Source organism: Lupinus angustifolius, chromosome LG01, assembly GCF_001865875.1.
Source record: "Lupinus angustifolius cultivar Tanjil chromosome LG01, LupAngTanjil_v1.0, whole genome shotgun sequence".
NCBI lineage: Eukaryota > Viridiplantae > Streptophyta > Magnoliopsida > Fabales > Fabaceae > Lupinus > Lupinus angustifolius.
Window position 1 is genome coordinate 19,947,250 of NC_032009.1, and position 11,508 is coordinate 19,958,757.

Genomic DNA, 11,508 nt, shown 5'->3' on the forward strand with positions numbered 1-11,508 from the left:
TGTTCTTGTTAATTGGTTTGTTTTTTCCTATTTTTTCCTCTTCCTGTGTTCCAAATCATATTCCGGACCAATGAAAATATGTAATTTCAAAAAAAAAAAATATATTTTTGTTTCAATATCATTGGTAAAAGGCCTTCGTCGATATTGAGGTGTTGTTTTATTTTCAAGAAATTTAAGGCAACAAAAATAAAGTATCAAAATTCAAAGATACTTTATGAGAGCTCTAGATTGGTGAAACTTTGTTACATTCTACAAGCTTCATGTGTCCTTGGCAAATTTCATTGACTTAAGTTATGTCAATGTTACTTATTTCTAAAAGGAAAAGTTTATGTATACATCTTATTGAAGAATTGTTTATAGTGATTCTTGTTGTGTTTATTGCTACTCATTTTATTTAATTCTTTGCCATGGTATTTAAAACCTTGAGATAAAAATGTTATCTTTATACTAACAAATATTGGTTCAAGTTGTACATGCTTGATTTCTCTTAAGCAAGGTCTCGAGTTCGAATATCTGCAAGCTTCACCACATATTGTTGGCCAATCTTTTGCACTCTTTGGCAGATTAACAAATATCTGCAAGCTTCACCACATATCGCACTCTACTAATCGAATTTTGTCCTTCATGTTGCGGATCCATTATCAACCCGAACTTTAACGAGCATGGTGTTTTAGTCATAGTTACCTAATTCACTCATTTACCTTAAGCATCTTGTACGACACCGAATTCATTATACGACTTAACATATATCAGGTTAATCATAAAGAATGTATTACAAAAAGCGACAAACTAGATACCCTAATGAATCACGCACCCGTATGTGACTATGGTTTTATCCACACCAAAACTTTGTGCTACATTTTAGGCTTGTTTCTTTTCAATGAATGCTTGCTTGTAAGGTTTTCATATAGCACACCACCCTAACTCCACATATCACTCTTCACATAAGCACTGCATAATCTTGATCATCAAGTATAAGTGCATTTAAAGATTATTTTATTCCTTATAGTAGGGAAGTCATATTTAAATGTACAATCAAGTGTTCAAGGAGAAGAATATATATAGTACACATTGGAAGCTTAATCACCAACAATTTACAATTATGTAAAGTTTGAAGCAATGTTTTAAATTGCGGTCGCGATTGCGTTTAGTGTGATTGTGGTTATTGTGGTCGTTGCGATGTGGATTGCTGCCATTACGGTGTGAATTATTTTGTGAGTAAAAAATATTTTTTTATATGGATGCGACCCATTGTGATTGTGTTGCACTCTGATGCGACCCAAATACGGTCCGATGCGGTTGAGTTTCAGCCCGTTGCTATCGTAACATTGTGACTCAATGTTTAATGCGATTGCAGCGGTCACCACAACCGCAATATTGCGGCCACATAACGTTATGCGGTTTGCAATTTGAAACACTAGAGAATAAAGATTTGTATTTGACTATTTTTCTCTTTGTTTACATTAGGTTTACGTATCATAAATATATAGCCCTCACCTCAACCCCTTTATATCAACCCAAGCTCGTAACTTGTATTAGTGTTATCTAGAGATATGAGTCACGACAATTCTATTTCACACAATCAATCAATTAATGAATACAAGAAGTTTAAGCTTTTATATACATCAACCAATGAAGCTTAGATTAACTAACTTGAGACTTAAGCAAAAGGGGTAATTACAAAACAGTCTCTAACTAACTATTAACTACCCCTCAAGCAATTACAATTTCATTATGCTATCTTTCTAACTATTGATAACTAACACCCCCTCAAGTTGGACGGTGAATAAAATACAGGATCAACTTGGTGATGCATTATTGAAAAATTGCTGGAGACAATGACTTGGTAAATGCATAAACTAATTGGGTAGAAGAATGAATTGACATCGGCGAGGCCTTGTTGAATCTTCCTACAAACCACATAGGATCAATTTCAATGTGGTTGGTTCGTTCATAGAATATATGGTATGTAAGGTAAATGACAGAACCATAATCACAATTCACAATACGAAGAAGCAAGATTGACTAGAGTGATATTTAAATCGTTAAACAAATATTGAAGTTCACAACCAAGACTTGCATGAGCATGATACATTTGCTTATACTGACAAATGAACATAACTCTTAATCATTAAATTTTATTATATCAATATTATTGTATTATTATATGACTTTTTTGTGGGCACATGACTTTTCTAATTATATATAATCTAATTAGAACAATTTTTATTTTAAAAGAATGAGAATAATAAATCTTCAACAAAGTCTCTATTAGGTACAACTAATGTGTCATTAGTATCTCTTGTTCAAGTTGGTTTTGTTGTCTTTTAAAGTTGTTATTTTAATGATGTGGAAATGTTTGATATGCTGTCAAAACAATACCACCTTCAATTTCTCAATCTAGGAATATTAGTTATGCAAATACCATTTTAAGAAAGCATTCTATGAATGAATTTCAAGTGGTGACATGTCTAATTATGTGAATGAAAAGTTTTCCTATGTAAGAAATATATAAATCAATATTAATAAGATTCCAAATTGTTAGACACATGAATAGTTAGAAAGAGATCATCATCCCCACCAAATCACATGTAATAAATAATACATAAATACTTCAAGAATCAATGATAATAAATAACACTAAATAATCAATTTGATGATATAGTAATAATATAAAAAATATTCTTATAATCATTAATGCACGGATTTTTTTTTGTTACCACCAAATATATTTCTTCATAGTTGAGTAAGGAACTAATCCATTTTAGGTACATGAAGGTTATTCCTAACGAATGTCGTTATTAGGAATTGAGTCTTTGATTTGGTGTTATAAAACTTGGCTCAAACCGTCCGGTTCAACCTTGAATCGGTTATCTAACCGGTCTTAGTCTCTCATGTAACCGATTTTGCATCAAAATCAGGTTGACTCAATTAGGTTAAGCCTAAAACTGATGACTCAGATGGTCAGAGTGGTTGGACCGGCCAAGTCAATAAAAAAAAAACAATCAAATCAATATCATTTTTAGGTGAAAAATCAAGTATTCTTAACTTACTTACGATTATGTTTGTCATTTTTTATCTTGTGTTATACCAAAATCTTTGTTGTATAATTAAAATTTAAATTTATCGTACTTTTTTTGTTATAGTTAAAGCATAATAACACTGTTTTGATTTCTTGGTTTTTCTAATGATCTGATCGATCTTACACTACTAGACTAACACGTCGTGGTTGATAGATTATCAATAAAAATAGAAAGTAGAGAAGGGTTTGTGAAATGGAATAGCATCCATGCATAGGTGTCAGAAAAACCGCATGGCATTGGAATAGTGATCTCCTGAAAAATCTACACTTTTGACCCTTTCTTAATCTTAATCTTCATCATCTTCTTCTTCTTCTTCTTCACTCTCTCACCAATTTGTATTTCATTCTTCTATTACGTTTTTTCTCACACTCCCATTACCACCCATCAATAGAACCCTAATTTCATTTTTTACTATTTCAGTGATCAAAGGGTTTGAATTTATGTCCTTCAATCAATCAAACTCGGATAATAAGACTCAGTCTGTGTATCCAAAATCAGGTCGATCCGCCACATTCAATCATCACCGCCCTTCCTCACCCTCCTACGTCAAGCCCGGTGCCGGTGGTGGTGCCGGTGGTGGTGCTGGTGGTTCCTCAATTTCATCTACCCGGAGGTAATTTAGGGTTTTGTAAATTTGTTATTTTTAATTCAATTATGTGTTTTTTGGGGTGATTTTTAGTATGTTGGGTTTGTGATTTTACTAGAATGTACAATTGTGTTGGTAGTGTAGATTGGAAAGAACTGGTTTTGGATATTAAGGGCTTGGTTGTTTTAGGCTTAAAAAAAGTGATTCTCCAAAATTGGATTTTATAGAAACTGAAAACTTGTGTTTCTTTCTTTGGATCAATGTTTTTAAGTATAAGTGCAACTAAAGAGAAGCATATGAAGGTTATAAGTGATGCTTTTTTTCAATCAGAGGAATTGTTTTTTGTAAATATTTTGTGTGAAAAAGTATAAACAAATAGGCCTTATTAATTTTTAACCCGGACAAGAGGGTAAGCCTTGGTGCAACGTAAAGGCGGCGACACCCTCTCCATTTAGTGATCATGAGACTCAGACCTTAGCAGATGGGAGCCTCGTGCACTGTGTCAGCATTCTTTTATAAGTAATGTGCTGTTTTTTTTTCTTTCTGTTTTATTGAGTCATGTGTTGCTTGTTCTAGTTTCAACAAGAAGTCTAATAATGCACAAGGTGGGCAATCTAGGGCAAACCCTACCCCAGTGAATTCAACAGAGGCTAATTATGCTCCGGCTGCCGGTACCATACAGAATGGATCCCACGTACAACCACAATTGCATGGTAAGGTTGAGGAAGATTTTTTATTTTAAAATGTAACTCTTCTCTTAATTGATTTTTAGTGCCAGGTTATGTTGCTCATTGAAAATGTATGTATGCCAGTGTGTATAAACTTTACCATGGATAAAGTGGAAAATTTCTCTCCTTATAATGGAAGAATATGCTGATGTTATTTTTGTGGTCAAGTGTTTGGTAACTTATGGTTGTCTTTTTTATGTATTTCTTTCATTCATGTGGACATGTGGTATACAGGAGCCCCTGGTATGTCAGTTACAACCAAACCATCTGAATCATCAGCTGCACAGAGGAGCAGTGAAGCCGTTCCAAAAGCCTCAATTCCTCAACCGCCACCCCCCATGAGTTCTGGTGCAGCCACCCCTACAACCCCGGCTAAGGGTATGCTAGCCTTATAACTTTTAAGGCTTGTAACTTGGGTCATAGTTGTTTTAGATTTTTCAAAATGATTTTCCTTATTAGCTATTAATTGCCTACATCTTAATTGTGAGTTGTGAAACTGATATGATTTGAATATTTCTGTCTGCCCCAGGAGATGCATCCAAGACATTCCCTTTCCAATTTGGATCCATTAGTCCTGGCTTTATGAATGGGATGGCAGTGAGTTTCTTATAAATTAATTGCTTGATGTCTATTGTAGTGAGTAATTGTTCATGTTCTTGTATACCATATGCAGATTCCAGCTCGCACTAGCTCAGCTCCTCCTAATATAGACGAGCAGAAGCATGATCAGGTATTGTTTTTTACTTTTATCCCCTTGATTTTTGCATTACAATATAGATTTAGATTTACTGCCCCTGCCCTCTCCTTATGAGGGAAATATGATATTATTTAAGTTGCTATTTTAATATGAACAAGAACTGCTCTGGCAACTTCCCTTACGTGTTTTTGTTGGTTGAAGTCTCAGCTTGCTATGTGTGTTTTCATAGTGATGTAATTTTTTGTATGGTTCTAATTGCTAAACTTTCAGGTTCATCACGACTCCTTTAGATCTGTGCCTTCAGGGCCGACACCACCTGTTCCGAAGCAGCAGCAACCACCTAGGAAAGATGCAGGTGTCACTTATCAATCTAATGCTGGGGAGACTCATATAGGAACTAAGGGAAGGAAGGAACCTCAGGTATCAGCTTCGATCCCAGCAGGCCTGATTCAGAAGCCTTCTGTTGTTTCTGTAACTGGGCCTTCAATGGCAATGCCATATCATCACTCCCAGGCATCTTTACAGTTTGGTGGTCCTAATCCACATATTCAATCTCAGGATATTTCAACAGCATCCCTCCAGATGCCTATGCCGATACCTATACCATTTGGAAATGCTGCCCAAGTGCAACAACAGGTTTTTGTGCCTGGTCTTCGACCTCATCTAATGCATCATCCAAGGATAATGCATCAAGGCCAGAACATGAGTTTTACTCCTCCAATGAGTCATCAGCTGCCCCATCAGTTAGGTATGGGCATTGGCATAAGCCCCCAATATCCTCAGCAGCAAGGAGGAAAGTTTGCCACTTCTCGAAAAACTACTACTGTGAAGATTACTCATCCCGAGACACATGAAGAGCTGAGGCTTGATAAAAAAACAGATGCTTATTCAGATGGTGGAACATCGGGTGTCAGGTCGCATCCTAACATGCCTTCTCAATCTCAGCCTGTTCAATCTCTTGCAGCTTCTACTCCTATGAACTATTATTCAAGTTCTCGCTATTATCCACCTCCTACTTCTCTTCCGCCAACAAGCAGCCAGATAACTCCAAATTCTCAACAACCAAGATCTAATTATCCGTTGAACCATGGTCCAGAAAATGCTGGTTTCATGAATTCATCATCACTTGGTTCTCCGAAAGCTAGCACTCCTATTACTGGCATTGTTGAAGCACATAATTCAGAAAGTTCCCGTGATGTGCCTAATGTGCCATCATCAGCTCCATTTGGAGCAACTTCTGTAACTATTAAGCCAAGTGGCCTATCTGCTGTTGTGGACTCATCATTGCCCAATTCCAGTATTTCTGGTATTCAAAATAGAGAGTCTAGTTCAACAGCGTCTTTTGATACTAGCTCCTTTGTGCTACAAAAAGGTTCTGAAACTGGTACAGATAACTCCTCACTGACGTCTAAATTGGCCAGCAACTCTTCAGTTTTGTGTTCACTGCCAAAAGAATCTTCTGCATCTGTTGCGGTATCTGATGAGAAGCTTACAGCCACTCCCTTGACACTTCCTTCATCAACTCCTAGTATGGATTCTGTCCTGGTTGTGTCTAATAATGAAGCCCAAATGAAGGAATCTCTTAGTAGTTCTAACTCTCTGAAGGATAATCATAGTAATCCATCGAAGAAAGGTCAATTACAACAGGTATTGGAAGTGCTTTGTTATAGATGATATAGAATTACATATATACATGTATATAATGTGATCTTGGTTAACTTGAGCATATTATATGTATTTTTTGTTTCCCCACAGGTTCCTGTGAAATCCCCTACAGAGGCTAATGTGTCTTCTCAGGCTGTTGACATTGGTAAATCTGATATTGGAGTTTCCGAACCTGCAGGAGCTAAAATAAAGTATTCTGTGGCAGTTAACACTGAAGCTCTTCCATCATATCCTGACACAGCATCAGTTACCAGCAGGAGCATTCCAAGTGCTGTTGAAGCGAAGACCAACTGTTCTGCCGATTTTTCAGCTCGTGTTTCAGCGGAAGGATATGGAACACAAGGTGCTGATAGTTTGAACAATGATAAGCACGATAAGATAGATGATTCACCAGAAGGTAAACTTGTAAATCATAATATTTGTGGAAATTTCCAATAAAAATTATAAATCATCTCTAGAAGGTTACAAACAAAATATTATGTGTTGGAACATAATTTAAAAAATCAGAACGAGATGCTGCAATGGTAAGCACTGAACCGATTACCTTGAAGACTGTACAGCAACAACAGGATGAATCTTTAAGTTGCAGTGCAGAATTTACCATCACTGGTGATAATTTAGGCACTTTTACCTTCACCACATTGAATTCTGTAGGTGTCTTTTAATTAGAAATGATAATGTAGTTACTGATGGTACAATTTCTGAAAATTCTGACATGTCAGACCCACAGTCTGCTGATCATCCAGAAAAAACTTCAACACATGTCAAGGATTGTTCAGATAATGCTGGCATTGACTCAATGTCTCTTCCAGTGTCAGGTAACAAGAATACACAAGCTTCAGAAGCAAATAAGGTGAATAATACATCTAAAGCAAAGAAGAAAAGAAAAGAGATTCTTCAGAAAGCAGACGCTGCCGGATCCATTTCTGATATTTATAATGCATACAAGGGACCCGAGGAAAAGAAAGAAGCTGTACTGAGTTCAGAGACCACCGAAAATGATTCTACTTCTAGAAGTTTGAAGCAGTTGCCGGCTGATGTTGCTCAACTGGGTGCTGTAGCAACCGAGAAATGTGGAGAGAGTAAAGCTGAACCTGATGACTGGGAGGATGCAGCTGACATGTCTACACCCAAACTTCAAGCTGCTGATAAATTACAACAGGTTAGCGATGAAAGTGGAGGTACAGCCAAAAAGTACTCTCGAGATTTCCTTTTGAAATTCTCAGAGCAATGCACTGATCTTCCTGAAGGTTTTGAAATCTCGGCAGACTTTGATGGGGCTTTGATGAGCAATAATATTAGGAGTGTTCATGTTTTTGAGCGGGATTCACATCCTAACCCCCGAAGAAATGTAGATATGCTGGATGGAATGTCTCGGATGGATCGCCGTGGAAGTGGTATGATTGAGGATAAGAGATGGAATAAAGTTTCTGGCGCTTTTCATTCTGGACGTGGTTTGGATGGTATTGGAGGTAACGCTGGATATCGAGCTGGCCAAGGGGGTAATTCTGGTGTTTTAAGGAATCCTCGATCACAGATACCCTTACAGTATGGGTCAGTTGAATCGATGGGAAATCAGGGTGGAATGCAAAGAAATAGCCCTGATGGTGAAAGGTGGCAACGTTCTGCTGGCTTCCAGCAGAGGGGTTTAATTCATTCACCTCAAATTCCTTTACAGATGATGCACAAAGCTGAGAAGAAGTATGAAGTGGGTAAAATACCAGATGCGGAACAGGCAAAGCAGAGACAATTGAAAGCTATCTTGAACAAACTAACCCCTCAGAATTTTGAGAGGCTTTTTGAACAGGTAAAAGCAGTTAATATTGATAATGCAGTCACCCTCACTGGTGTGATCTCACAGATCTTTGAGAAGGCTCTTACGGAGCCTACCTTCTGTGAAATGTACGCCAACTTCTGTTCACATCTGGCTTCTGAGTTGCCTGATTTAAGTGAGGACAATGAAAAGATAACATTTAAGAGATTATTATTAAACAAATGCCAAGAGGAATTCGAGAGGGGTGAAAAAGAACAAGAGGAAGCCAATAAGGCTGACGAGGGAGAGGTAAAACAGTCAGATGAAGAAAGGGAGGATAGAAGAGTCAAGGCAAGAAGGCGTATGTTGGGCAACATCAGATTGATTGGAGAACTATATAAGAAGAGAATGTTGACCGAGAGGATAATGCACGAGTGCATCAAGAAGTTACTGGGTCAGTATCAGGATCCAGATGAGGAAGACATTGAAGCATTGTGCAAGCTGATGAGTACAATTGGGGAGATGATTGACCACCCCAAAGCCAAGATTCATATTGATGCGTATTTTGAAAGAATAAAGGTGTTATCAAACAATATGAACTTATCTTCAAGGGTAAGGTTCATGTTGAAGGATTCAATTGATTTGAGAAAGAATAAATGGCAAGAAAGGAGGAAAGTTGAAGGTCCGAAGAAGATCGATGAGGTACACAGAGATGCTGTGCAAGAGAGGCAAGCTCAAGCTAGTAGGACTGGTCGAGGTCCGGGCAACAATCCTTCTGCAAGAAGGAACCCCATGGATTTTGGCCCAAGAGGGTCATCAGTGTTGTCTTCTCCTACTGCTCAGGTGGGTGGACTGCGTGGGCAGCCTACTCAAGTTCGGGGGTATGGTTCTCAGGATGCTCGTTTTCAGGAAAGGCAATCTTATGAGGCTAGGACCTTGTCAGTTCCTTTGCCTCAAAGAACCTTAGCCGAGAATTCTTTAACCTTGGGACCCCAAGGTGGCCTTGCCAGGGGAATGTCAATTAGAGGATCGCCAGTAATTTCGAGTTCATCAAATTCTGATGGATTTCCTCTGCCTGGAGACTCTCACAGAATGACAAGTGGTATTAATAATTATAGCAATTTACCAGAGAGCGCACCATACAATTCAAGGGAGGCTCTTGCATCAAGACACGTGGATAGATTTTCCGGTTCAGTTGGTTATGATCAATCAAGTGCTTATGAGCGTAATATTAACTATGGTAACAGAGACTTGAATAATGGAGATCGGAATCTCGACAAACCTATTTTAATTTCACCTACTGCTCAATTGCACGGTTCAACAGTCTCCCACAATGTTCCTTCAGAGAAGGTATGGTCAGAAGAGCGACTGCAGGACATGTCCATGGCAGCAATCAGAGAATATTACAGGTATTGTTTTTCACTTGGTGCTGTGACTAACTTCTTTGGTTCACTTTTAGTTGCCACTTATATTTTGGCTGCGAAGATTGCATGATCAGTATAGTATTTATCATTTTTAAGTGCAAACATCTGTACATTCGAGATTCAACATGTCCTATTTTTCCAGGGCCAGAATCATATTTCTCATTCTTCAGCGTGTGTCACTTGATTTAGCTACTTTTCTGAATTCTTGTCATATTCCTCAATTAATCTATCTTGTTCACCTAGTTGTCTTTTTCTATTTAGACCTTGATTCATGAACAGTAGGTTGGTGTAAAGCATGTTGCCTTTTAAGCTTGCGCTCTTGAAGAGTTGTGACACACAAATGTATCTAAATATCTAATCATATTTAAAATGTGCATTTCGATACAACTTCGACCTATATCAATGGAACGTTATCAAGCCAATTATAATATGAGAATAAAGTATATCCTCATACCAGGAGATAACTTATCTTCTCCAGCTAGTAAAAGTATGACACGTGTACTATTTTGTTTAGTTTTAGAAATATTTTTATAGAAAATGATTAAATAGGACACATGTCATGATTTTAGTGGCTGGAGGAATTAAATTATTTCCTTATACCAGGAGGTACTTTATTCTGTTATAATATTTCATACTTTACTGGTTTTGATGTGGTTATTTGCTTGTAGATTTTGGGGATCATGATAAAGTATCTTATGCATTTAGTTATTATCTTGTCATGTCAATTGTCTTACTGGATATTATGAAATTTCCAGTGCTAGAGATGACAAGGAAGTTGCATTATGTATCAAAGATTTGAGCTCTCCAAGCTTTCATCCTTCTATGGTTTCTCTTTGGGTCACAGACTCATTTGAGAGAAAGGACACAGAAAGAGATGTTTTGGCTACACTGCTAGTCAACCTTGTGAAATCTCAGGATGGAACCTTGAGTCAGGCCCATCTCGTCAAAGGGTGAGATTTATATGCTAAAAACTATTTTATTGTGAAGACGCAGATCACATTAATTTTTGTCCCTTCATGTTTTGGGTAGGTTTGAATCTGTTCTCAGCACATTGGAGGATGCTGTTAATGATGCCCCCAGAGCAGCTGAGTTTCTTGGACGAATTTTCGCGAGAGTTATAACAGAGAGTGTAGTCACCTTGAATGAGATCGGGCGGCTAATACATGATGGCGGAGAAGAGGCAGGGAGTCTCTTAGAAGCTGGGCTTGCAGCTGATGTTCTAGGATGGACATTGGAGTCAATAAAAATGGAGAAAGGGGAAGCTGTACTTAGTGAGTTTCTTACAAGCTCTAACTTGTTGTTAGAAACTTTTAGGCCACCTAATCCCATTACCTCAAGGAAGTTAGAGAAATTTATTTAGCTATCCTTTATAGTTTCACTTTCTTATAATATGCAGAGATGATATTCTCCATGAGAGAAGTAGGCTGAACAATTTTCATATGGGATTTCCTATCTTAATATTTATTTCTCCATCAGTATCAAGGTCTATTTATGCTATACGTTTTTCATGACTATCTTTGTGAAGGTGTCACGTAAGAAAATAAAGTATTTCTTCATTCCAGGAGATATGTT

General features: G+C 37.4%; 1 protein-coding gene across 4 annotated transcripts; it reads left to right on the forward strand.

Moving 5' to 3' along the window:
- LOC109352316 (eukaryotic translation initiation factor 4G-like) lies at nt 3,272-11,433 on the forward strand. 4 transcript variants are annotated; one of them, XM_019594247.1, is made up of 11 exons: nt 3,272-3,418; nt 3,504-3,696; nt 4,246-4,382; nt 4,632-4,775; nt 4,927-4,994; nt 5,071-5,127; nt 5,365-6,741; nt 6,850-7,156; nt 7,482-9,921; nt 10,692-10,886; nt 10,966-11,433. In XM_019594247.1, exons 2-11 carry the CDS (start codon nt 3,524-3,526, stop codon nt 11,294-11,296), a joined length of 5,229 nt encoding a protein of 1,742 aa, XP_019449792.1. In that variant the 5' UTR covers nt 3,272-3,418; nt 3,504-3,523; the 3' UTR covers nt 11,297-11,433. The 4 variants fall into 4 exon arrangements, with proteins under 4 accessions (XP_019449792.1, XP_019449800.1, XP_019449809.1 ...); XM_019594255.1 differs by having other exon boundaries at nt 3,272-3,696; nt 7,572-9,921; XM_019594264.1 differs by having other exon boundaries at nt 3,272-3,696; nt 6,850-7,102; nt 7,572-9,921.

Excerpts from the sequence above, each read along its gene's own strand:
- LOC109352316 (XM_019594247.1), top strand. The coding sequence starts at position 3,524 with ATGTCCTTCAATCAATCAAACTCGGATAATAAGACTCAGTCTGTGTAT. Across the intron at positions 7,157-7,481 it reads GATAGATGATTCACCAGAAG|ACCCACAGTCTGCTGATCAT; the intron begins GTAAACTTGTAA and ends CTGACATGTCAG. Across the intron at positions 10,887-10,965 it reads CAGGCCCATCTCGTCAAAGG|GTTTGAATCTGTTCTCAGCA; the intron begins GTGAGATTTATA and ends TGTTTTGGGTAG.